We start from the raw sequence: 27,766 nt of genomic DNA, 5'->3' as shown, positions 1-27,766 counted from the left end.
TACAATTATTGAGTAAAGAAGTAATCAGAATTTAAAACTATGTTTCTGCTGCTCACCATTTAAAATAGTTTTTACCTCCATAGTTTTTTGAGAACACAGCATCTGGTGACTTAAACAAAAAAAAAACATTTAAAATTAAGATTTTAAATACATTTTTTAAATAACAAATGTATTTTTCTGAAATGTTTGTGTTTGTATAATTTAAGTTTAATGTTTTGGATATGTACTGTTTTCATGAATAAAGGACCAATTTGGTGTGCCACCCCAAAAATTTCTTTGGCCCCGTCTGGCCACCCCTACCATATTTTTCTGGGGGCGCCCCTGCTTCAGACTACAAAGGTCTGTGTGGTGGAAGAACAACTCTGAAGGCCTAAATCTCAAGCTCATCTCACCCTGACTGGACCTGATGACTAGCAGTCTGCTATGTGAAGGCAGATAAACTCCTGAATGCATCTCTTATACTGCTGCTCAGTGGGGCTGCTGACTGGGTATTGACCTGGCTGTCCGAAGGGTCCCTCCGACTCTCGCATCTCGTCGTTCATCCGGGCCAGACGCAGCCTGAGGAGAAGCACCAAGAGGAGGAGCTGAATACACACCAGACCCAGAGTGAATGGTTAGTTCTGGAGTTTAAACACATACAGTGTGACTATATCTGCATTGGCCTGTTGAACAGATATACTCAGAGGATCCTGGCCATCTTCATCACAGTCACTCTGTGTAGCTCCTCTTTTAAGGAACAAACACACTTGCCTGATTAAACAGAAAGACAGTCAGTCAGAGAGAAGACAAACAATTAAAGAGACAAAATGAGAGAAAAACAGGAAGTTACGGCTAGAATCAGGATATTTTAATCTCTGCAGAAACATGCTCCGCGGCAGCTCACCCTGTGTGTCCCAGATAGGTGGCATGATGCAGCGGACCCCTCCCTCGGGCATCTCTTTGGTTGACCTCAGCAGCGTTCTGGAGCAGGAACTCACAGCCAACCAGGGAACCCTGAATATAAACACGACAATTCAGCCTGGCTGCAAAAACTCTACATTTCTACAGACTGTGGCATTAAAAGCTTTTAGTGTAAATCTGACTCTGACCGTCCCTACATACATATCACCCCCACCCTTCTTTAACGGGATTTAAATCAGAAGACCTGACACCGTCAGTTAGTGCTGAGACTGAATGGTTGGTTTGGGTTGATCGCTGCACCTGAGATCACTAAAAGCAGACTTTTGAGCACCAGTCTGAAAACCTGACTAAATGCAGCATGCTTGTTGCTGATAACAGACTATTTTTATTACAGACCATGAACCTAGAAACAATCCACCCATCAGATCCAGGGAGTCTGATGTTGTCTTCTATTAAAGGGGCCTTTGTTGTGCCTGAGATCTGTGATTTTGGCCCACATTTTGACGTCTGGACATCCCTGGGTTAAAGGTGATGATTGTTTGACGTCCATCTCTTTGAAGAAGAAGAAAAAGAAAGTATCATTTCTATAGCGCCTCTAAAGATAAAAATCACGAGGCGCTTCACAAACACAAAAAATGTAAAAATGTAAAAAATAATTTAGATAGTGGTTAAATATATTTCAAATGAGCAAAAAATAGACAATTGTGATTAAAAAATGTAAAGAAAGGGAGAGAGAGAACAGAAAAGAGGGAAATCAGTGGATCCTGAGGAAGGTGGAATAGGTGGGAGAGCAGAATAAAGAGAGAGAGGTGAAGGAGGTCATACAAAAGCCAGCTTGAACAAGTGAGTCTTCAGCTGCTTTTTAAAGGAGACCACTGAGTCCACTGATCTCAGGCTCAGGGGGAGAGAGGTCCAGAGTCTGGGGGCCACAGCAGCAGATGATCTGTCACCTTTGACCTTTAGCCTGGTGCTGCACAACCAGTAGGCTTTGATCACTGGACCTCAGGGACCTGCTGGGGGTGTAGGGACTAAGAAGATCACCAATGTAAGATGGTGCTTGTCCATGTAAGGCCGTATAGACCAGAACCAGGATCTTGAAATGAACCCTGAAGTTGACTGGCAGCCAGTGAAGCTGGAGGAGAAGCGGGGTGATGTGGGTGTGTTTGGAGGACTTGGTCAGAAGCCGAGCACAGGCGTTCTGAACCACCTGTAGACGGTTCAGGGAGGTTCTGCTCAGACACGTGAAAAGAGAGTTACAGTAGTCTAAGCGTGAGGAGATGAAGGTGTGGAGAACTGTCTCAAGTTCAGAGCGGGACAGAATGGGACTCAGCTTAGCAACGTTCCTGAGATGGAAGAAGGAAGAGCGAACAAGAGAACTGACATGAGAATCCAGGGTGAGAGCTGGGTCAAAGGTCACGCCAAGATTCCTGACAGAAGGTTTGGTGTGAGAAGCAAGCTGACCAAGAGAGTCTCTGACTTTGGGAACCAGCTTGTCTGGGGCACAGATGAGGATCTCAGTCTTATCTTCATTCAGCTGAAGAAAGCTCCCAGCCATCCAGGTTTTGATAGAATCTAAGCAGGTGTGTAACAGCTGCAGCTTAGACATCTCATGGGGCTTAAAGGAGATGTACAGTTGGATGCCATCTACATAAAGATGGTAGGAGATTCCTTTGAAGGATCTCAGGATGTGCTGAAGAGGAAGCAAATAGAGGAGGAAGAGCAGAGGCCCCAGCACAGAACCTTGTGGGACACCATGGGTGGAGGACCTAAACTTGGAGATGGCCACAGAAAAGGAGCACTCAGAGAGATAAGAGGAGAACCACTGCAGAGCAGTTCCTGATGGGCCTACCCAGTCTCTCAGCCTCTCCAGTAGCAGGTGATGGTCAACAGTGTCAAAGGCTGCAGTCAGGTCCAGCAGGACCAGAACAGAACAGTCCCCTGCACCACTGTGAGTCAGAAGGTCATTAGAGACCCTAAGAAGAGCTGTTTCAGTAGAATGCGCTCTACGAAAACCTGACTGGAAGTTATCATAGATGTTATGTTCATCAAGAGCAGCTGTGAGTTGTTTAGGCACAACCTTTTCCAAGATCTTGGAGATGAACGGAAGTTTAGAGATGGGTCTGAAGCTGCTATGGAGAGAGGGGTCGAGACTCGTTTTTTAAGAAGTGGGTGGATTACAGCGTTCTTAAAGTAAGCAGGGACCTGACCAGAAACCAGAGAAGCATTAATTATAGAGAGCACGCTGGGACCGATGGACTGAAAAGCACTTTTAAACAAAGATGAGGGTAAGATGTGGAGGGGGCATGCAGAGGTCTTCATAGAGTTAACTAGTTTGGTTAACTCAGGCAAAGAAACAGGAGCAAAGCTATCTAGGATGATGGGCCTGGTTGGAGTCGGGAGAGGCAGCGATAAGGCTGAAGGAGAGATGCTAGATCTAACCTTATTGACTTTGTCCACAAAGAAAGACAGAAAGTTCTCACAGTCTGCAACAGAGTGGATGGAGGCTGTAGGAGAGGCAGGAGAGACGATGCTGCTGATGGTGTTAAACAGCACCTGTTTTTGTACGGGTAAAACTGGACAGTGAAGGGCTGTGAACCTGAAAGTGGAAGCAAACAGGGGAGGTTACAGGACTAACTCACCCCAATCACAGCCTGAATGAGAGGCGTCTTTCCTTCGTCTTCGTCGTTGACTAAATTCACATCAGCCCCGTGAGCCAGAGCCTCGGCCATGAGTGGCAGGTTGCGAACTTTTGAGGCTTTGTAGAGCAGCGCTCCAGGATCCACCTCCCTAACATCCTCTGGGTCAGACGTCTCGGGCTCCACCTCCAGCTCTGCTTCGCCGCTCGAGTCTTCGGATACCTCGCACTCTGCAGACAGCAGAAACAGAGAGGCTGTTCACAAAACAGAAAGGACACTTTGATCTGGTTCTTCTGCCTTCAGTCTGGACATACCCTCCTCTGTGACGCTGTCCACCACCGAGCCAAACACCAGGATGTCTGTGCTGCCGTCGGTGCTGCCTCCCAAACCGCTGTCACTGCTCAGGCCTGCCAACATGTACACGCTAAGCACCACTGTCAATTTAAGCCTGCTCTTAAGTCACATGCTGAGGCTGCACACACGAAAAAGTCTAAGGTTAAAGGTCATTCAGTTGCGAGTCACTCACTTCGAGGACCAGATCCGGTGTCAAAGTAGGAGAAGAGAGAATCCAGCTCATCGGGACAAAACAGAGACTCCCGCCTGAACTTGGCGGCTGCTGTGAGACACACAAACACCACAACCCAGATTGTCAAAATAAAAGCCCCTCCATAAACGGCTCCATAACCTCTGGCCTGCATCACACAAACACAGATGTGATGTACCGATGGAGAGGGTGGACGGGGACGTGCTGCTGGGCTCTCGCCTGTATCTCCTCTGGGTTTTGGGGACGGTGTTGACGCTGTTATGTCTCTGACACTTCTTAGCACTCCACCGCCGCTCCGCCTTCCTCCCCCCATTGATGAGGATCTCTGTGAAGCCCAGCTTCTTCAAGAATTTCCTCTCCACATACTTTGCCTTTATCCAGGCCTCTTTTTCTTGCCTGAAGACACATCTCAATGAGCCTCAAAGGGTGAGAGCATATTCAATCACCTTATTTTACTCATTCTTACCGTGAACTGGATGGTAGCGGCTTCTTCAGATCTTGTTCCTTGTAAGAACCTTCATAGATGTGGTTGATGACACTGTTTCCAAGCTCACACATCAACTGCAAAACATCAAAAGAGAAATCATATTTTTGGTACAAACACTGCTTACAACAGACTTCAGGTATATTGCAATATTTTTAGCTGTTTTCCTGCAGAAAGAACACAGAACACTAATAACAGGAGTAAGTCAAAGAAACTTTGAAGGGTGCCAAAAATGCCATTTTACCCAACATGGGTGACTAATGGTTAATGTGCTAAAAGCCGCGTTATATGTAGAGAAGCGTTCCAGTTCTGATGACTAAAGTCAGAGAACAGCTCTTGATTAAGGGAACGTTTCATGTGTAATTTGCATGTTTAAGTCAAAGCTGCAGAGCGAGAAAGTGGATTAAACTGGTGATGGTAGCAAACAGCACAGCGGCAAGTGGGCTTAAATTAGGCTCATCAGATCTGGTTTATCTGCAGCCTGCAGCCTTCTACAGATAAAACCATGGAAACAGTTCATTCCCGTTGGCTTTCCTTTAAGAAAAATTAAAAACACATTTTCAAAAGGAAGAGGTACCTTTAATAATTCTGGTTCCCATGAGTCGAGAGTGAGAGAGCGCACTTTTGAACAGTGAACTCCAAGACTCCTGCAACAGAAAGACTCTCAGTTAATAAGACTCCTTTTTTTATGGTTTAGCATTTGGCAAAAAAAAAAAAAAAAGTCAGATTAGATTCTGCTGGCACTAAAGCAGTACTATCCTGATGCTGTGGGGCGATCTGCTCTGATGCAAATCACTGTCTGGTATCCGAGGAACAGCTGTGTGTTTGGAGAAAACTGTACTGGGACAAAAGGGCATGTCTGTCCTCACCCGAACACGGAGCATGAATATTCAACAGGTGCTCAGAAACAGGAACAGCTGACTTTAGAGTCACAGACCAGTAGATAAGTACCGCTCTTTAATCCTGCAACAGCACGTGTGACAGGACGTGCTCACCTTCTTGACATGACTACAGATCCTCCCTTCAGAGTCAGCAGCGACAAGAGTCACCTTAACCTCACTCAAGCACAGACTGTTGTCATGCACTACTGCGGGTGACAGTTAAAGCAACACTAAAGAGTTTTCAACACTTTAAAGAGACTACGGCAAAGTTTTTCAGTAATCTCTAGAAATATTCATCAAAGCATTGTTGAAAATGAAAATGACGTCAAGTCTTTGAAAAATGTTGGTGGCTTCGTGACCATGAAGTACGAAGGTCTAAAGTACATAGTGTGTGTGTCTAACGCCTTGGGGAATGCCATATTAGAATCCACGTTTCCTTCTGGCCGGCTCGGGGTCCTGTGCCTGTTGATGACGTCACACTGGACGATTGGCTGGACGTACGATTTATGAAAGTTACGTTACCACGTTCAAAAACATTTAGGCAGTAAGAAACACAAATGTAATAACAAAACATATCTCAAAGAACAGAATCGAAAAAGAGATGCAATACATTTTGGCCGAGCGGTATTGCCGTAGTATGATGATGTCATTGGCAGGCGCAGGAAGCTGAGCAGCTCCGGAAACTGCAGCGCCAGAAAACTGGCATCGGCATTGCATTCTCTCGATGGAATTAACTGAAGGAGCATCAAAGTCCGAGGAGTCACGCCAAGGTTGCATGCTTTCTGCTCCACAGAGAACAACATTTACAGTCATTTCCTTAAACTAGCGACAGTCATGGCGATATGGTGTAAAACTACTACGAAATATACGCACTGCCCTCTAGCGCCTGGTTTCACAATTTTCCTGAGCCAGAAAGTTGAGACTTCAGATTAGACAGCCCTCTGTAGATCTCCGCTGACCAGAAACTCCACCTAACAGTTTTGTGGTGTGATAATGTGAAGGCTAGCAGTTAGCTTTTTCAGTTCCCTGGTCATCTAAAAATAAAATAAAACTAGAACTGCAAGCAGTTATGAACGGGTTCCAAGCCACCAGCGCCAGTCGCCCACCCGCCCCCGCCCTCAACTTCCCCACTCCTCACGCAGCCCCGCCCCAAAGACACATTCTCCCGCCGGCGTCCCGTCCTATTTTTAGGGTGCAACGAGACTGTTTTTCAGCCCTCTTTCTGAGGTGGTCTGCTTCAGGCTGACCAGGGCCAACACTCCCCCTGCTGACAGCATATTCACACCTTCCACTAGAGCAAGCCTCTGATTGGTGGGTAGGATCTCCCCACATGGGCTTATGGCATGCTCAATTCATTCTCATTCATTATCATGCTGATTACCTAGAACCTAAAAATGTCTCTGACTGCATTCCTTGCATACCTAAGCGAGGATGTGTGGAATCAACCGGGCTAAGCTGGGGCCATCTGGAGCTATCCGGGCAGGGTCGACCAGGTACAGATGGGAATGGCCCTAAAAGGTTGAAGGATCGATCCCAACTCTGACCAGAACGTGACATAAGCTCCAGCCTACCCAGTTAACACAACCTGAAAATCTTCGCCTCTTACATGCAAATAATGATTTTTGGGAAATTTTTCAAATTTGAAATTTTAAATGAGCATAAACCACGCCCACTTTGATCTATAATAATGACAACCACTAAGTTTCGTGCAGATCCATTCAGCCAGTTCAGCAGTATAATTTCTTCCTATTTATAGCGCCCCCTATTGTTGAATCAAGCTGAAAATCCATATATCCACATGAATTGACCTTAGGTATGGTGGTTATGAATAGCTTTGAAAAATGTCCAAATCTTTTGAAGATATGCTAAAAAATAGTTTCATTCCTCAAAAATTATTTTAAAAAATCATATAAAAACAAATAAGCAAATTAACCAAAATCCCTTCACATCGTTTGGTCAGCCGCTCCTTCTCTCTTGTCAGGGAAAGTAGTGCTGTGATTGTGTTGGACGGCTGGGAGGAGTTAACAAAAGTACGTTTGACTTACTATGCAAATTTCTACTAATTAGCATAAGTTTAAATTATGTTTTAAAATACTCTTCTAAATTTGACTGAATCAATGAACATACTGGATGAGACCATTTGTTTTTTTACAAATGTAATGGGGAGAAACATGCCGTAAACATTTTTGGGGTACAACAGCGCCATCTATTGGACAAAATTCTAATTTTTTTCTGTGATTGTAGATGTCACTAGGACTGATTTGATTTGTAACTTTCTGTACAGAATATATATTTTTCATGAGTAAAAGGGTGAAAACTTTTAAAGCCTATTTATAGCCTATAAGCCACGCCCACTTTTTAATCATTTTCGAAATATAGCGTAAGGGTCCAATGATAAACATATCTGCCAAGTTTGGTGGAAATCCATCAAGCCGTTTTGCTGAAACAAACTTTTTGAATCGTTAGCGCCCCCTATTGGTGAATCCAAACAAAATTGCGTAGATAGGGTTTACCGCTCATACTTTGTAAGGGTCTAGAGTCTCATCATTTTATCTTGAAAATTGTTGAAGATATAATCAATTAGGACATGTGCTAGCTAGCGCACTGAATTTGACATGGTGTCATTAACCCAATTTTCAATAATTCTGCGTTTTTCTTCATCACAACAACTTCTCTTCCTCCATAGATCATATGTTCAAAGGTTGAAGTTGATTCGACGAAAAATGAGGAATAGGTGATTAAAACTAAGTTTTGCGTTTTTTGAGATCTAGCAAAAAATCTAGTTAGGCGGAAATGGGCGTGGCCAATACAAAAAAGATGCAGAATCATCCAAGGATCATGTCCATAAAAAGTTTTTTGACTGTAGGGCCTATGGTTTGGGAGCTAGTAGCTCAAACGTATTCACCTCCGCAATAGCGCCACCTAGGTGACTCGGGGTCCAAATTTTCGAACCTGAGTAGCGGTCAGGATTTTCTATCAGACTGCCTTATCAGATTTTTCCTGGAAATTTCAGGCTCTTGCCCCCATACAGTATTAGCGGAGAAGAATAATAATGAAAAATCTGTAGAAAAAAATAGGGTTCCAATGCCCTTTGGGCTTGGAACCCTAATTAGAAGAAGAAGGATTTTGCTTTTCTGTAGGCTTCATGACAGAGCCTGGAAGTATGAGAGTTATGTCTTTGGATGCGAAGCAAAGAGCTAAACCCAGAGTGAATCTTGTGTGAGGGAACTAAAACAGGCTACGAAAGCTCAGACTTTGATGCTACTGGACTTGGGAGTAATAATGCTGCTTTGTCCAACAGTGTGGATCTTTTAATGTCATCGCTGATTTAGTATCAGCTGGCTCATGTTAGCGTTAGCTCTTTGTTAGCGCTAGCTACAGCAGGCTGCAGCAGGTTTGTTTTATTCTGCTTTCAACCAGTAGGAAGAAGAAGGAGGGAAACTTTAGCATTTTAAGTGATTCCCTCGCAACTGGAGGGTTGCAGGTTCATGCCCCACTCAGTCTGTATCCTTGGGCAAGGTATTTTACCCTCCTTGCCTGCTGGCGGTGGTCATAGGGACAGGTAAACAGTAATAAAGATGCTTTAGTGGCACCCTGAATAAAAGCCAAGGTTTCAATTAATATGCAGTATTCTTAGACCATTATCAGGTGTTCAAATTTAAGGTAATTACTGATAAGTGCTTTTTATCATGAAGGCAAATGTTTCTCTTTACCTGTGGATGCCAGAGCACTCGATACACAGCAAGATGCCCAGGTTGATCGAGGCCCAGCAGGGATTGGCCTGGCCACAGTCGCAGCATTGCTGGTTCCCCGGCAGACACTGGATGCGCTGCAGGATGGTCTCCCCCCTTGTGCCACGCTCCCGAGGCTCACTGGCTGAATCAATGCTGCTGGTGGATGGAGAGGCGGTTCTGTCCAGATGCTAAAGTTGGACACAACACACACTCTCTTAGGATAGCAGGCGTACACAGTCCATATGCAAATGTGTGTAAAATAAAATCTAAGCTTTTATAAACAGAGACACCCCAAAAATCAGCTGGAGATCAGAATCAGTGGGGACGTATGAGTGCCCTAATAATTCTAGGAGCTATGAGCTATGCCATCTAGGGGCTCCCATGACAAATCGGTACAAGGCGATACGCGAGGCAAGGCACGCTTCAAAAGATCTTTGATGAGACTGAAATCTCAGCCAGGAGGGTTTCTGGGATCCCCCCCTGGAGCCCGGCCAGCCCAAACCAGATACACGGGCTTGTCCACTTGTGGACCCACCACCAGCAGGAGGAACACGAACATCCTTCATGACAAACAGAGCCAGCTGAGGGTATTAAAGCATTTGGTCAGGATGTCTCCAAGGGAAGGTGTTTCAGTCATGTCCTGTTGGCAGGGGGCCCCCAGGTGGACCCAGGACATGCTGGAGGTATTATACTCTCTTTATACACTGGCAAGAGTTGGATGGTGGAGGTTTCTGGAGTAAGAGTGGTTCAGGCCTCTCTGCTGGGGCTGCGTCCCCTATGATCCGAACAAGAAAAAGACTTTGGACGGATGATCAATTGTTTTTCGTTGTTCTTGAAGAAAATCCCATTGACAGTCCTTTTTCTAATTATTTCAACAGATTATCATAACAATAAAATATCTGAATAACAGAAGTCATTAGAAAACCCCGATGTTAAATCTGAAGCACAAGAGGACATCGTCCTACCTGGTTCAAAAAGTCCTGCGTGAGACCCTCCCACAACCACCAGTTTGACAAGCATAGCTCAAAAGTTCTTCACAAACACTGCATCACACACATGCAGGGGCTGTAAAATGTTTCCATGACTCACTTCTATGTAGCAGGTGTCTGGGCTTTCTCTGTACGCTGAAGCAATGCTAGCTTGAACTGCCTGAATCCAAGCTTGTCTGAGCTTCTCCGACTCGGCCTGCAGCATGCAGCTCCTGTAAGACAGACACAGCACCGTCTCTTAAAACCACATTTAGTGCGCTGATGAGCAGGTGTTAGCTGCACGTTTGCCGTAAAGAAGCAGAGTCTCAAAAAAGAGATTCCAAAATCTTGTAATGAGATTTTTGAACTGAAAATATTCCCAACCAAACCCTGCTGAGTTTGCCGCAGGTTATGAATGTCCAGATCATTAAAATGTCTTATTTAGCAGTTAGCATCCAAATAACATTTAGCAGTGCATTTACACCTAGCTTTAGCATTTTAGTGTCAACGTTAACATGCCAAAGTGTGTTTACGTGTTAAATTCATTAACTATTTATTTTACCCTTTTTAGACGGCTTCCTGATCAGCCTCTGTTTGGAGAAGTAGAGTTAACGTTTTTAAGGACTGATGTGCTAACAGCTAGCGAGTACAGCCAAGCTCAAAGTGACTTGCTGGTGTCTTTGGTTTCAGTTTTTAATCCCGCGTTCACTCATTGTCTTTGACTCAATGTGGACTTTTGTCACAAACACACATCAAACCAAAACACACCCAGATGGACTTTCAGAATGAGCTTCATCAAAAACCTGTCATATCCAGTCTGCTGCCCTCTAGTGGAGGGCCTACAGATGACAAGGGCTCCTTTATTTTAACAATAAACAACACATTTTAAACCTTGGAGAGCTTGCAGGTCCATCACAGGTGCTTTTTATTTTTTACATCATTATGTTTTATTCTTTTCTTCCCTCTCATTGTGTTTGTTTTAACCTGTAGCACTTTGGGATTTAAATGTGCGTACATCAAAAATAACGTGTATTAAGATGACTAATTGCCAAAGCATTTCTGTGCGTGCCATTAGAACGGACTAAGAGGATGACCGTGTGCCTTACTTGAAAGGGGAGACGACCTCAAAGCAGAACCTCCTCTCCACATCTTCACACGGCTTAACAGAGCACAGTCGAAGGTCCTCCACTACCACCGTAAGGGAGTCCTGATAAAACAAGCACATCCTCTCATGCCCGTTCCCATCAGCAGCTACAAGACAGATTAACTCTGAGTGTTTTAATCTGACAGGAGCCTGACTGACATCCATCAGGGTTCTGCGGGTACCTCAAATCTCACGTTTAAAGTAAAACAATTAAAGCTGTTTGGACTTACCTTGAGCTTCTTCTGATAGACCAGCTGACTGTTCTGTATGGAGAACCATCGTCTGTAACAGAAGGGAACCATAAATAAAACATAATACAGAACCCTAAGTGGGTCCAACATGATGAGCAGTCTTATGCTGGTTTTCATCTCATTAAACACCCAGGACAAGTAGGTAGTGTCTCCTATAAAAGCTTAGAGATCTGGATCACTTTCATTCTAAAGTTAATGTAGTTTAAGTTTGCAGTTATGTTTATTTACCGCCCTTTCACCACGATAAGAGAACATCACTTTATATGCTTAGGAGTCTAGCTTTTGTTGTCCGAGTTCAAAATGAGCTCAAAAGCCTCAAGAACTAAAAATATAAAACTGAGTTAGACAAAAGCTGATTTATCCGTTTCATCAGCATCAACTTTTCATACCAGGATAAATTTGCCGTCTCTCAGCTAAATCTTCAATTCTTCTTCAAGGCACTCGCGGAGTACAGACGCTTCCCTCTTTTGCTCCCTTATCTTTTTTTCCCAAGGCTCTTTGTCCTGTCTGCCCACAGAGCGCTTCTCTGCATTTCTTCTGAAAAGCTATTTTTACTAACCATGGATCTGATAAACTGGTCATTCAATGCGATCGATAAGATTTTTTAAACAATGAGAACGGAGCAGGGGGCTCCCACATGTCCACAGGGGACACACCCGGTGGGGTATATGTTGGATTCCTGGAAGGAGTGGAAGATCATATGCCTCTCCCAGCTGTCCATTGAGGACATCGAAGACGTGTAGATATTCGACCTGATGATCACTGGATTCTCCTGATTGGAGTGGGAGGATATCTGGTTTTCTGGAAATTTGGGAAGACGGGAGGGATTGGAGGGCGACCTGCACCCACGGAAAGCACCATCCTTGTGGAGACTTCTCAGACTGGGACGTTACTCGAGGTGAATCGTAAGCTGGAAAATGTTCTAGCTGCGATACCGGTATTAGTGCGCAAAATGGATGTCATCTCGGAGAGAGTCACCGGACGGTATGGACAAGTTTAAAATCCTAAACTGGCTTCACTGAAGGACTGGAAATGATCAGTTTAAAGACTGAAGGCAGAGAGGAAAATTATCTCAGCCTGACCCAAACAAATTGTTGTTATCTGAATCTGACGCCCGAGCAGCCTTGAGAGGCCAGCAACAAACCCCCACAAAGGAATGCAGACAGATGCTGTGACACCCCCCCCCCCCCCCCCCTCAGATTGGTGGACTTCAGCCTGGCGAGGTCATCAATCTGTACTCCTTGCTTCTCCCAAGATCTCCCTCCCACCTGTGACTGTACAGTAGATGAGCGCCAGATGGCTGCTCTCGCTGGGGAAAACAGGATCCAAGCCCCCCCCCCGCCTTCCTATTGGAGTCTCATGTTATATTGTGTTGTCTGAAGTCTGTTGCATATCTGTTGAGGTGCTTTTTTGCAGAGCAAAGCTGCCCTCCTGGTGGAGGGTAACGCTGAAGTGCCTTTTTTCCCTCCACCTGAACCAATCCTCATGTAACCCTCTTATCTCTATTAAGGTAGCGTGACTCAGGGTTGCGAATGACCACAGTCACCAATTCTTGTCATGCGTCTTGCCCATGTATGTCTGCTCTCTGAATTGTGTGTACTGAAGCTCTAATTTCCCTCAGGGATTTATAAAGTACTGATTGATTGATTGATTGATCTTTTATCAACACTTCCTCATCAACATGTTTGTTTGTCTGACTTAAGAACATTCACTGTGCTGGGTGAATATTTCACACTCTGAGTGGAAAATCCTGCTTTTACATCAATTAATTATAACTTCTACACAGAAACAAACTTTAAAATATCACAAAAACAAATTCAGCGAACTCACAAGAAAGCAGACGTGACCGTGACAGACCCATAAACCTACAGAATGAGAGGTGGTGCTGACGACATCTACAATTAAAGAGTTTTATAGAATAACTGATTTTATACCTCCAGAGTTGTCTTAGAAAGGTTTGAGTGTTCTGTATAAAAAACAATGTAAAGGTTTTCATCAATAAGCATGGAGGAAGTTTTACCTATTCCAGGTCTTAAAGGCGTTGCTGGCCCTCTTGAACAGATAGCCTTCCATCACCACTCCGTTGGGAGCATCCACAATGAACTCCACCTTGGAGTCATCATACGAAAAGTCCTGCGAGAGACAAACACGTTCATCTTGGCTGTAACACAAAATTAAACCTTCTCACTGCAAAAATCTCTGAGGTTTGACATGACGAACAAAACGATCTTCTGCAGCGAAGAAAATATGACACACCTGCAGCATTGAGTGTGTGCCGGGCAATGTTCACAGCGCATAACCCTGACGATATTTTTAATCTGTCAGTTTATTTTCACTCACCCTGTTTCTGGAGGAGATTGTTGCTTTAATATTTAGACATGTCGTTATTTTCAGGACAGTCTGTTCAGCTGTAAATAGGTTTATACCTCCTACTCTGACAGAGCTGTCGCCCTGCTTCCTGGTCTGGAGAGTGGCCCTAGCCGCATTTAGCTGTGTGGATGGTTCCACAGATGTCCACTTTTACCGTATAACGATACGCTTTCTGACTGTGATAGACCCAAATAACTGTGACCACTCTTTTGTGTTTGGTGGGAATCTTAATATTCTATTATATTCAGAGATTTGAGCTGCATGGTAGCATTGTTCCATTTTTGGTTCTTTTTTGAAACACAGAAAAGGTTTCTCTTTACCTTGCTGACATAGACGACATACTGGAAATCATACCAAAAGGACAAACAGAAACACTAACACAACACTTGAATAACATTGATGACACAGGCAGCATAAAATTCATATATGAGTCAGAAACAGAAGGTAGTATAGCTTTTATGGACATGAAAATAAGCAGGCAGACCGACGGGACCCTAAACATAAACACATATAAAAAACCAACACACACAGACCAATATCTATTATGGACATCAGAACACCCTACCATACACAAAATGCCAGTAATCAGAACATTATATTACAGAGCAAACATGATAACAGAAGAAAGAGACCGTAAACAAGAGGACAAACATATACAACATGCTTTAAAGAGCAAGTCGCCCCCAAATAAACTTTTTTTTGCTGATTAACTAAATAAACGAGTGTCTAATCGTGCTGCAGACATGTGTAGTCAATAATTTGGCACTTCAGTGCATCTTAGTTAAAATTTAAAAATTCTGCCTAAAACTGACAGTGTTGTGCCGTCGTCAGGTAAAAACTCTGCACTGCATTTGAATTTAAATCTGCCACCGCTATTGGCTAAGAGGTATGCTATGATGTAAACTGGTACATTATGATGTCACAATGCTGTCGTGAGCCTGTGTGTGTGTGTGTATTTGTTAGCAGCTCCGCCCTCTCGGTCTGCCAGGCAACAGCACTTGTTGCATTTTTCAAACATGAAGTGAGAGTGGAGTTAGATTCTGGTAGGGGGTGACTTGCTCTTTAAACACGTGCGGATACCCGACATGGGCGATAAACAAAGGAAAAAAACAAACAACAACAGAAAGAAAAGAACAACCTAAGCAAAGAACCAGAAACCCAGAAAGACAAGAACCAAAACCAGTGATAACCCTACCATACATCAGAGGCATAACAGAAAAAATAAGAGCAACAATGAAAAAACACAACATAAACACACCAACAAAACCATACACAACATTTAGAAACAGACTAGTGCCGCCAAAAGACATGATACCAGCTGGACTTAAATGTGGAGTCGTTTACGAAATCCCATGCAAACTCTGCAATAAAACATACATAGGAGAAACCGGACGCCAACTCAACACACGAACAATAGAACACAGAAAGGAGTGCGAGAAAGAGGCAAGTCGAAAACACACAAGAGCAGCAAAAGAAGAAGCAGAAAGCACAATAAAAAAGTCAGCCGTAACAGATCACTGCTTAAGAGAAAACCATCTTTGGTGTGTTCTTGCTGTGTTGAAATTCTAATTCCATCTTTTAGTTCTTTTTAAAACACAGAAAGGTTTTATTTACCTACAACGTTTCGTCTGCGGCTGTCAAGATGGAAAGAGAAAACCACATAATGGACTGGGACAACACAAGGATCATAAACACCGAACAACAGAAATACAATAGATGGATAAAAGAAGCTATAGAGTTAAGGAGACGTGGATGTGGGACTATGAACAGAGACGATGGGGTTTATACGTTGGATCGTGCATGGGACTGCATCATCGGAGAGGGGAGAGCGGGCAGCAGAGGGCGACAACGTCCTCTGCTGCCCGCGGATAAACGGAGCAGGAAGTGACGCCACCATCAGCGTCAGCTCTGAGGAAGTTTGCAGACGCAAACAAAACTGTCAGCAAGGTAAAGAAAAAATTTCCTGTGTTTTAAAAAAGAACCAAAAACAGAATTGTAAGTCAAACACAGCAAGAACGTACCAAAGATGGTAGCATTGTTGCCTAACAGCAAGAAAGTTGCAGGTTTGAATCCTGGCTGCAGCCTTTTTACGTGGTCAGCATGCTCTCCCATGCATCAGTAGGTTTTTCTGCAGCTACTCCAGTTTCCTTCCACTGACCAATCAATAAAGCATCCAGGTTAAACTAAAGTGTCCCTAGGTGTGTGACTGGCGTTATGTCTCGTTTGTCTCTGGGTGTCCCCGTGACGGAGTTGTTTCCCCTGCCACAGTTTGCATTTAATTAGAACTTGTTTACTCTGAATTTAAGAAACCTGCAGCAGGACAATATCTAAATGATTGGTGCCCAACCTTTTTGGCCTCTAAAGTAAAGTAGACGAAGATGTTTAACCACACATATCACTGGTTAAACTCCACACTAAGTAAAAAGCAAGTACACCTGAACATTGAAAACACAAACAGCTTCAATTTGTGCTGATGTTCAAATTTTCTTTTGATTATGGTGAAACTTTGTTTTTCAGAAATGGGTTTTCAGCTTTTTTTTTTTTTTGGTTCTTGGAGTTTTTCACAGACTTTGACCCACAGTGTGGTTCTGATCCCTGCTTTAGGAACCCTTGATTTAAATCATACTTTACACATTTATTTCCGACTAGACTCAGTCGTACCATTTCGGTACATTCAGGCTTTGGTTTCTACCAGCTCAGTGGCCTAGTGGTAGAGTGTCCGCCCTGAGACTGGGAGATCAGGGTTCGATTCCTGGTCGGGTCATACCAAAGACTTTGAAAAAATGGGACCCAATGCCTCCCTGCTTGACACTCAGCATTAAGGGTTGGATTGGGGGGTTAAACCACCAAATGGATCCCGAGCGCGGCTGTGTCTGCAGCTCACCGCTCCCCCAGGGGATGGGTCAAATGCGGAGAACAAATTTCGCACACACACCTGTGTGTGTGACAACTAATGGGACTTTAACTTGAACTTACCTTTTTTTTAATATGAACAAGAAAATATTAAAAAAAAGAAGAAAAACACTAAGAGGCCCAAAAATTCCCTTTGTCTTCTTTCCTGTTTAATAATAACAAAGTAGACGTCCTTAGCTGCAGCTGCCTGCACACATTTTACTGCTTGTTTGAATAAAAGAACTCACTGTGTACCACAGCCACCTGCTGACCCCAGGCCAAGTACAACCCACCAAACCACTTCTTAGCAAACATCTACAGCCACAATGACTTCATAAAACATGGCCAACAATGTAAATCCACTCACCAAACTGTGGTCCCACTGGCAGAAAATCTTCATTTTCAAATGCTTGGCACGTTCCAGCAACATCGAAAATCAGCAAATGGATCAAAGAAACAGAAACGGAGTCCTCAGACCTGGAGCAGAGCCAGGTCTTCCTGTCCTCAGAGGAGCCCGATGCTTTCCGCGGCTGTAGCCCGGAGAGTAATTCCAACACTGACGTGAACGCCTTCCACTGCAGCCACATGCACTTGTGCTGCAGCGTGAGCCTCAGGATTATCACTAATTATCATACAGCTGCCACTGTGTCCACTGTAGGACCCGGTGAGGTCCACAGCACCGGGTTTCAGCACTTCACCTTCCCTTGATCCAAATAAACTACAAAGCTCAGAGTTGGATTCAGTGTTGAATTTGAGTCGCCACTCCTCCCCGGCTGAATGTGGGAATCTCTCCCCATGGTGACCAGCGGGGAATCTAGCTGGCAGGCGGCCAAGACACACCAAACAAAAACGTCTCTGGGCTTTGCTTCCACTGACGGGGACTCTGCCCACTTCAGTACCCGCATCCACTATGAAGGTGAAAATCATCAGCTCGCCGTCACCTTCTCTGTTATAGTGAAGCTCATCAGAAACAAGCTAAACAAGCAGTGGTGCTCTGAAAACTCAACTCGCAACACAGATTGTCCATATTTAATAATGCAACGGCACACTGACAGAAACCGCATGTCAGTGAATTATTGAACAAGCAGAGGACTTCAAACGTTTCAGGCCAAAGGATGAAAAGCTGTGGAGCAGAAGGCAGAAGCAGGCAGACGCGTCAGCATGTCCTGGTCCACCTGCTGCCGCCATCAGCCCAGCTGGCTGCAGTGATTGCTACGTCTGCTGTGAGGAGTTTGTTTAGCACCTGGAGGACCCTGCTGTCTCATTATCACCTCAGCTTTTATCCATCACAGTGGCAGACCTGTGACATCTGCTCGGTCACCTCCATCATCCCTCGTGTACCTGCTCATCTTCACGGTAAAACCACACTTCCAACACCAGCTCACCACGATGCACCCACCACATCAGCAGAGCGGACTAACCTAGCACATCACACGCCAGTTTAAATCCCGCAGTTGGTCTGGACCAACCAAAACCTCAACGTGTTTCCACGTCCAGTCAAGCCACACAGCGTGAGGTCATCGGTAGAAGCAGGGTCCTGAGCACATCTGGTACCTAAAGTGGCCTTGCTCGTCCATCAGGAACGTAGTGAGAAAGTTGAAACTGTAGCAAAACACGCCCCCTTGTGGCAGGCTGTACATTTTAGGCCCTTTGCATTTTTTTTGACTTAAATATAAAAACGCAACTCTGACAATTATTTGCAGGTGTTGATCCCTATTGAGGGCTGCACGGCGGCACGGTGTCTCGCAGCAAGGTTACAAGTTTGAATCCTGACTGTGGCCAATCTGCTTGAAGTTAGAATGTTTAACCCATTCATGTGAGGGGTGTCCTGCAGTTTGTGCTCATGTTTCTTCCCACAGGTCAAAAACCTACATACCAAGTCACCTAGAAACTCACAAACGTTCCTAGGTGGGAGTCTCAGTGTGTCTGTGTAATGGTTTGGAGACCTGTCCAAGTTGCCCCCCACCTTTTGCCCTTCTCGATGGCAGCTGGAGTCGGACACTATGCTCCCCGTCACTAGAGGTGGGAATTTAAACCGGTTCTTACTCAGAACTGGTTCCCACAGTTTCAATTCCAATGAATCGTTTGCAAAAGTGGCAAACGATTCTCTTATCAATTCCAGCTGAGTGACGTGACCACGCACACTACGTAGCTTATGCGTTTACTCAGCATGAAACACGGCGCCTAAGCAGCACAAACTCTCACAGGTTTAGTTATACTTTATAAGAAAGGATGAAGACAGAGCAACTTGAAACAGTCAAGACGATAAGTAGATATTTCATCAGAAGGAGGAAACACTACGAACATGCAAAATACACAATGACCTAATGTGAATGTTGTGTTTTTGACCCACTCTGGACTAGTTTGCACGTCCTCTTCTGTTAATACAGCAGATAACTCGTCAGCCACCACTGCCTATCATGTTAGCGCCGTTTGCCGTACACACCTCCACACTAGCAGCCTCCAGCGACAAAAGTCTGACCTGTGGTGAGATTTTGCTTACTTTGCAAAAGCTACAGAAAGAAGATGACTCTGCCTTCACAAGGAGCATAAAGTAGAACATTTGGAGAGATCTTTCCAACTGGTTCAACTGATAACTTATCATTAGCAGATGTAAACCAGAACACTACCGTAGGTCATTCATCCCCTCTGCAGTGAGAGTGTGTAACTTCCTCAGTTTAACTGGTACTGGCGTTATCCTGGTACACGGTAGCATCAATGTAATATTCAGTATGTGTTCCACACTTGTGCAATACCTGATGCACATTTGTATGTCCGTGTCCTTCATGCCTGCGATCGACTGGCTCTCTGTCCAGGGTGTACAACCGCTAGAGATAAGCATCAGCCCCCCCCCCCCCCCGCAAACCTACATGGACAAGCGGATTCAGAAAATAGATGGATGGATGAATGTCTTTTTGTTTATTGTTTTTTGTGGTTGAAGGTTACAATAATAGCTTATTGCCTTTGTGTGTTTACCTGTACTCTTGTTTTTATTTGTCTTCTTCCCTTTCTCCAAGTGTTGGTGCTGCTGTAGCAAGGTACTTTCCCCACTGTGGGATTAATAAAGTCTATTCTATTGCACCTACTGAACTACTCAGGAATTAGACCGAATCGACAGTGGCATTGATATTGAAAACGTAACAATTCCCACCCCTACCTTTGACCCTAGTGAGGTTAAAGCAGTTTGGACAGTCAATTTATGTAGTTCTTGCTGCTGCCTTTTAAAACAGTAAAACATTCTCTAATATGTCGAGCTCTAATTAGTAAAAAAAAAAAAAAAACATGATTGTGTGCAGTGAGTGGGCGGGACCTTCAGCTTTCTGGCTGAATTTGATCACAAAGGAACCAGAATGAAATGCACAATTTATCTTTAAATGTGTTCATAAAGTGGCAGACCCGAAACTCTGGAGTGAGTTACCCTACAATGTACGTGCTTCACCATCGGTGACAGTTTTTAAGGTCAGGCTAAAGACTTATTCATTTGATCTGGCCTTTAGTCTGCTTCCAGTTTTCTTTTATTCGTGCAGTTTGCAAGTTATTTATATCTCTTTTTTATTCTTGTTTTTAAACATTGTCCTGTTTTTACTAATATTTGTCTGTAGAGCACTTTGCTGTCACCCCTGTGCCTGAAAGGTGCTTTAGAAATAAAGGTTGAGTAGAGTTTGAGTAAAAGAAAAAAAGTTGGGTGATTGGATAAATTTGATTTCAGGGTAAGTTATTTATTTCTGTTGCACTATTTGATATAATGCACATCTCTGGTGTACAGCAATGACTAAATTACAGAGGTGTGACCAAGTCACTGCTTTGCAAGTCACAAGTAAGTCACAAGTCTTTCCAGTCAAGTCTTGAGTCAAGTCCAAGTCGAGTCCAAAGTCAATGATGTGGAAGTCCAAAACAGGTCCAAGTCCTTAACTTTGAATTTTCAGGTCATAATCAAGTCATCTGTCCAACTTCAATTGAATGACAATGATAATAAATAAATTCCAGAAATGAAGCGTCTTAAAGCTTCATTTATTTGTGCTGCAGAACAAGATCAAACCCAGAACCAAGAATGATTTATGATTTTTGCCCGTGTCGCGCCACTTTTGTGCTAAAATATCAAATATGCTCAAGTCATCATCAAGTCAACAGATGCAAGTCAATTCAAGTCGCAAGTCATTGGCATTCAAGTCTGAGTCAAGTCGTAAGTCTTTATAGATTTTATAAAGTCAAGTCAGAAGTCATTAAAATAATGACTCGAGTCCAAGTCATGTGACTCGAGTCCACACCTCTGCTAAGTAACACAAAAAAGCAACACTCAGCCTCAAAATGTTCTGAGATTTGATTACAGCGCTCCGAAAACAGTTAAATTTTAATCCAGCAATGCAGACTGGCAGCAGGTAACAACTGCTCAGACGTCGTGATGGAAGCTCAGGAGCTGAAAGCTAACGACTAGAGTTCACCATTAGCAGTGGTTCAAATGAATGGGTCTGGGATTCAGGGGGGTGTTTTCAGTTCACTGTGCCAGCAGCAGCCAACGGCCGTAACCGCTGTTCCTTTGTCCGAGGAGCGTTTAAACACTGTTAGAGGCTGACTTGCAATACACATGAAAATAGGTCAGATTTTCAGTAAAAAAACTGGCAAGTGAAAACAATTTTATTTTTAAAAAATATTTTCAAAGTAAGCCAGATTAACTATGAGGTTCAAAAATGATAAAAAGACAGGAAAAACTAAATATCGATGCAGCTATACCCTTCAAATTCCTGAAGATAAAAAAACAAATAGGCAGGGAGTATTTTGCAGATGTTCTAAAGCAGTGTGACCACGGTGGGAAATGAAAGAGACTTACTCACCTGCACGAGCGTCTGCACGGAGACGGTGGTGCCGGCAAAACACAAAACACAAAACACACAGGAGAGGAATCAGTCTCGGTTAGCAAAACTGTTCAGTCAGGATAATAGGATCGTTTTTAAAGTTCAGAGCATCCCTGGTTATCGTTCGACAACAGGAAACACCCAAAACAGATCACAATTTCATTTTTTATTCAGGGAAAATCAACTTGCGTCTTTACTTATTTACAACCCCAGTGAAGGATGCGGTGTGATGTGTGTAACAGCTTCGACATTAACAGGCCACACATCTGACCCAGCCCTTCCCAGTGGGGCTGTCCACAGCACAAACCACGACGCCTGCAGGCAGAACACCGAGTGGATCCGTCTGACAGATGGTCACTGATCCAGGAGTGCAGCAGAGCCAGGGGCCGTACAGCAGACTGCTGATTTCTGAACTACTCAAGTTGGACGTGCCAGGCAGAATCCGCCCTACAACTGTCGGCTTCATTACTGAAACTACACCAGATTCACTCAGTTTACGGGGAACTTCTAACGTTTAAAACTCTAGAGCTAGTTTATTTCATAGCGTGTTTTAAGTACTGTTTTGTAGATAAGAGATCCGTGCTAACACAATGGCTAGTCTGAGTGGTTAAAAAGAGTTTCTGCTGATTTAAAACTAGTTTCATCTCAGACATATTCCTATGAGTGCTGTTTTATTAAGCCTATAAACTCACAAGATTATTTGAATAGGGTCATGTGGTTGTTTGCAGCAGAGATTAGCTGCAAAGCTAGCAGCGACTGCACTTTGGGCTGGAATATCCTAAAAATTCTGCATGGCAACAGAATGTGGATTTTGTGAAAATGTAAAATCTATAAAACAGCATTTAAAATAACTGTTAGGGAAACTCTGAGATGGATGTTTAACCAAGCTGAAAACAACTCTAATCTGCTTCTATAATCTGAACTCCCTCTAGCTAATGCAGTGCTCTCCGTTTAGCCACACCTCTAAAAGCACATAGGAACTTGCGAGTCAGCAGATTATGAGGCTAACGAATCTCTTTAAGTGTCAGCACGTGCTGCTATCCGTCTGCAGACGACAACAGTTGGATTAAACCTCCTAAAACACTTAGTTCCACCTGACTTACAGCTTAAATCAATGCCTCTGCATTGATAGAGATTAATCAAACACTTCCCAGCTGCACAGGTCTAATCCCTCCCCAGTCACAACAGATGCGCTGGACCAAGGGGTAAACCTGATCAGAGCAGTAGCACTCAGTAGCAACCTGCTTTAATCAGCTGACTGGGAATCCACTGGTTGTTTGCCAGTTAACTCGAACCAGATGAACTTCAGCTTGATCTGAACAGCAAAATAAGATTTTTATCCTAATCTTAAACTACTGGATATAGCTGTTTGGAAAGGAAATGAGGTGTGCAAAAGTCAAACTTCATTCAAAAATACTTTATTAATCCCAGAGGGAAATTGATTAAATTCATGTAAAATGAGGTAAAAAAAAAAAAAAAAGGAACACTGGCTGTGTTCGCTCTGCTTTCACAAAGCCACACGCTCACGTTTCATTTAAATCCAAACCCGTTCTCCTCTTTATTGATGCCCACCACACCGTCGGAGAGAAGGGCTGAACCAGTGTGGGGATTTAATGCAATCTGCTAATTTTCTTGGACATAAAATTGAATCGGACTAAATGGTTTATGGAGTGTGTGTGTAACACAGTAAAACATGTCGACTGCTGCTTTTATTGCAAAGGTTTTCAGTTCAGGTTAGGGGATTTTCACCTCTGGTGGTCATCTGGAACTGGATTGACTCCATAAGTCGATCAGTTGCAGATGTGTGTCCAGTCTTTCATTAAAAGTGGTCCATGTGATATTTTGCTGACAAGCAGGGTCGTCTCTGATGGGCAATGATGACCTTGTGAGCAAAGATGTGTAATTCTAGACACATGTAACGGATCTCTCATTGCATGATCTGTTAGAACCAAGTGTTAGCTGTGAAAGACACCTTTTAACTTCATGTCTGAGTGAGAATTCAGCAAATTAAAGTCCCATTCTTGCACTCTTAAGAAGACTGTAGGACTTTTCTACTTGTCTGTTTGTGGAGAGCTATACATATCTAAGAGACTGAACTCCAGATCAGACTGTCTTTGATGTCTGAATCATGACAAATGGAAATAAAACACATCCCAGAGGCATTTACTAGTAAAAACTCACCCTCTGCTGAATAGTAGCATGTTTATGTTCCATTTCCCTCTTCTCCATGGCTGAGTCAATCACCAGCTGGTCCAGCTAAAAGTCAGTTCACACAAACAAATGACAGACTAAATACGCTGTATTCACATAGCAGGGACATGACTCAGATATCTGCTGTAGAACTGAAGTGATTCCCAGCTACTGACCCTGAATCACTTCCAACTACCTGGCTCGATGTTAGCTGATGAATCTGAGTACCATCAGCACAGATTCCCCTGTGTTCTCTCCTCTCTGCTCTTCTCCCTGTACACCAACAGCTGCACCTCCAACCACGAGTCTGTCAAGCTTATCAAGTTTATAGACGACACCACGGTCATCGGACTAATCTGCGATGGGGATGAGTCCGTCTACAGAATGGAGGTCGAACGGCTGGTGTCCTCGTGCAGCTACAGCATCCTGGTGTTAAACACCCAGAAGACAGTGGAGGTTGTTGTGGACTTTAGGAAGCACACAGCGCCACTCCCTCCCATAACCCTGTCACGATGGTGGATTCATGTCGCTTGCTGGGCACCACCATCACCAAGGACCTCAAGTGGGAGCCCACCTTAACCTCCATCATAAAAAAGGCCCAGCAGAGGATGTACTTCTTGAGGTAGCTGAAGAGCACAGTTGATGAGGCAGTTCTACACCGCAGTCATCGAGCCCACCCTCACCTCTTCAATCACCGTGTGGTATGCTGGAGCCACCACCAGGGACGTGCAAAGACGGCAGCGTGACGTACGCTCTGCTGAGAAGGTCACTGGCTGCTACCTCCCCTCCATACAGGAGCTGTGCACCTCCAGGACATTGAGGCATGCAGGCCAGATCACAGCTGACCCGTAGGGCTGCCCCTCCAGTGGCTTGGTTTCAGTCACATGACCCTGTGATGTGTTTGTTTGTCAGCGCCTTGGGCTTCCTGACAGGGTTGCGGAAGGCGCTTTATAAATAAAGCTTTGATTGATTGATTGATTTGTACCTGAACTGATCCGCTCTGATCTCCACCTACGCTGTCCTGTTTTATGTTTATGTTTTATGTGCTTAGCAGACGCTTTTACCCAAAGCGACTTACAATTTTTTTTAACCTATAGGGCATGTTGTGATCTGTGGGGGAAACCGGAGTACCCGGAGGAAACCCACGCATGCATGGGGAGAACAAGCAACTCCACGCAGAAAGGCCGCAGCCGAGTTTCGAACCTGCGACCTTCGTGTTGCGAGGCAACAGTGCTAACCACTGCGCCACCATGCAGCCAGTCCTGTATATAGCAGCCGTTTCTCTAATTATTGCCACTTTATATTATTATTTTATCATGATTATTTTCTTACTTCCAATGTTTGCTTTTCTCTTATTTTTATCTTTCTTTTTGCACCAAGTACCGCAGAAATTTCCTAATGTTGGGATTTCTCGCACAAAAGGCAAAACCCTTCTGATTCTGATTCTGGTTTAGCATTGATTCAGTTATAAACTGAGGACTTAACAAAAACACACACACATTTTCTGACAGAAAGCTTTTTGTTCAAGGAATGTGAATGAAAGTTCTTCATTTCAAAGTTATGAGACACTTCGGGAGATAACTGAGATGACAGCCTGGCGGCAGGGATGCTAACGAAGCTACTTAACTCACCTCAGAAGCCAGTTTTTTCATGTACGGGTCAAGCTCGTCCAGCAGGTTGTAGCCCTGCTGGAACAGCGAGTACTGAGCTTGCATGAAGGACAGCATCTGTGTGGGAAACATCAGTGTTCAGATGAAGGACGCGGGTGCAGTAAAACACAAATGCATATATCTACTCACAGCATCTAGAATTTCAAACTTCTTCTTTGCTTGAAGGACATTAATCTGCAGATAAAAGCAAAAGCAGAAGCTTATTTATAAGGAAACAAGTCTCAGTTTAAATGGTCAATAGTAGAAATCTGTTGAGATGATTCCCTTAGAAAGAAATTCTTGGTTTAAAATTTCTGAAAGAGCAGCAACATCATGATGCCAGATGGGAGTACAGCCTCAAAGCTGCTCGTTTCCTTCAAACATCAACAGAAAACATTACCCTGGAGACATCTTCTGAGCTAAAGCTTTTCTACTGCAAGTGACCCCAACCTAAAAGACGTTGCATTAAAGTGTTCAGTTACATATAAAGCACATCTCCCTACAACTTTGACCGTCTCTGTCCAGAGACAACGAAAGTAAAGAATTAAAGGTGTGAAATGTTTGAGAAAAAGATGCTGACAACATGAAGGATGGAGGGAAGCTAGGGCCAACCCAGCAATCACTCTGAATCAGTCTCCTTTAGTTCCTGCAGGCTGTCCTCAGAAAGGTTAAAATCACCAACAAAACGGACTCAGACGGACTAAAGTGAAGGACGTGTCACACAGGAGGAGGAAGAAGGGACAGATGTTACTGAGGGCTAATGAGATACGTCACATTCATATAAAGATGTTATGGGGAAAATGATGAGGGATGTAAAAGTGAGACAGTTTGCTTCTATTTTAAGGAACCCCCCTTCTCCCCAATCTCTTCTTCACGACATTGATTCAGTTCACTGAGTTTTGCAGGCCTTTGTTTCTGCTCAGCGTTTCCATCAGCTTGAGGCTGGACATTAATCGGACCACTGCAACGCCCTAATTATGAGTTTAGATAATTCTTGTGTTTTATGACAGAAGTTTGGTCCAATCAGCTGCAGACAGATGGACTCACATCACACTCTAGACTACTTTGGTCTTCAGAGGAGATCTTGATGGACTATAAGGCTGCAAGGAGCCCAAACCATCAATCCTCCACCACCATGCTGACAGCGGAGCTGTTTGTACTGACACTATGGTTTTCACCAAACATGGTGCGGTGCCTTTTGGGTAAACATCTCTGCATCCTCTCAAGTATTTTAGGGCCGGTTACGTCACAGCAAGGCGACAAGCTCAAGGTGGCATTCAAAGAATACTTAGAGGATGTCTTCGTTTTACCAGAATTTCAACGGCAGGTTTTGTGTTTCCTTACTGGCAAAGGCTATCCCAGGATTAACTGCGGGCTGAATGGAAGTTTTTTGTTCTTGTAACAATGGTGGATGAAGCGGAAGAGGATTGCAGTTTAAATGTCCGTCCGTCCGTCCATCCATCCAATTTCATCCACTTATCCAGAGTCGGGTTGCGAGGGCAGTAGCCTAAGGCGAGAGGCCCAGACTTCCCTCTCCCCAGCCACTTGGGCCAGCTCCTCCAGGAGAATCCCAAGGCGTTCTCTGGCCAGGTAAGAGACATAGTCCCTGCAATGTGTCCTGGGTCTACTTTTAGGCCTCCTCCTGGTTGGACGTGCCTGGAAAACCTCACCAGGAAGACGTCCAGGAGGCATCCTGGCCAGATGCCTGAGCCACCTCAACTGGCTCCTCTCGATGTGGAGGAGCAGCGGGTCTACTCCGAGCCTCTCCTGAATGGCCGAGCTTCTCACCCTATCTCTAAAGCCTGATTCATGCTTCTCCGTCTGCGTCGGTGCGGAGACACGCAACGTCCTTGCGGGCCTGCTGGAGAGCTCCGCAAGGACGGATGGAGTCAAGCTCTCTTTTCAAAACATCCGTCAGTCGAGACGGACAACGCAAGCTTGTGATTGGTCAGGGCGCCGCTGTCGTCTACACCACCGCCATTGCGCCCTCAAAAACATAAAGAGAGCCGAGGATAACTAGCGGCAGACACGGAGCAGCTTGAAGAATACCTCGCGAAAAAACTCTAAAAACATGAACGTTTAATTCCCCTGTGACTGGAGGAGTGAAAAGATACGCAGCAAGCGTTTTATTTGTGGACGGAAATGACAGGAAAAGTGGGTTTAGAGGTGGCGAGCTCATGAAGAGGTGGAGGAGGATGAGAGACAAATTTGTCTGTGTTAAAAAGTCTCATATACAAAAAAACACAACATAAACACACTATCTTGGACCG

The 27,766-nt window shown here is 44.2% G+C and overlaps 1 protein-coding gene across 2 annotated transcripts in view; it reads right to left on the bottom strand.

Moving 5' to 3' along the window:
• The window catches only part of LOC107374920 (arf-GAP with coiled-coil, ANK repeat and PH domain-containing protein 3), a 94,190-nt gene that overhangs the window by 5,080 nt on the left and 61,344 nt on the right, over positions 1–27,766 (bottom strand). Inside the window, exons 7-24 of one of the 2 annotated variants that reach the window (XM_070544818.1) lie at positions 25,647–25,691; positions 25,479–25,574; positions 23,839–23,913; positions 21,637–21,648; positions 13,563–13,675; positions 11,522–11,573; positions 11,254–11,354; positions 10,269–10,380; positions 9,159–9,367; positions 5,142–5,211; positions 4,547–4,641; positions 4,259–4,476; positions 4,063–4,152; positions 3,851–3,943; positions 3,540–3,766; positions 884–993; positions 640–750; positions 497–558 (exon numbers count right to left, since the gene is read on the bottom strand). In XM_070544818.1, the coding sequence (XP_070400919.1) occupies positions 497–558; positions 640–750; positions 884–993; positions 3,540–3,766; positions 3,851–3,943; positions 4,063–4,152; positions 4,259–4,476; positions 4,547–4,641; positions 5,142–5,211; positions 9,159–9,367; positions 10,269–10,380; positions 11,254–11,354; positions 11,522–11,573; positions 13,563–13,675; positions 21,637–21,648; positions 23,839–23,913; positions 25,479–25,574; positions 25,647–25,691 (1,891 nt within the window). Of the gene's footprint in view, positions 1–392; positions 559–639; positions 751–883; positions 994–3,539; positions 3,767–3,850; positions 3,944–4,062; positions 4,153–4,258; positions 4,477–4,546; positions 4,642–5,141; positions 5,212–9,158; positions 9,368–10,268; positions 10,381–11,253; positions 11,355–11,521; positions 11,574–13,562; positions 13,676–21,636; positions 21,649–23,838; positions 23,914–25,478; positions 25,575–25,646; positions 25,692–27,766 lie in introns of both variants that reach the window. The other variant, XM_070544819.1, reaches the window with a different exon arrangement.

This window comes from Nothobranchius furzeri, chromosome 15, assembly GCF_043380555.1.
Source record: "Nothobranchius furzeri strain GRZ-AD chromosome 15, NfurGRZ-RIMD1, whole genome shotgun sequence".
NCBI classification, from domain to species: domain Eukaryota; kingdom Metazoa; phylum Chordata; class Actinopteri; order Cyprinodontiformes; family Nothobranchiidae; genus Nothobranchius; species Nothobranchius furzeri.
Note: the sequence above shows the minus strand (reverse complement) of the source record. Positions and strands in the feature narration are given on the sequence as shown.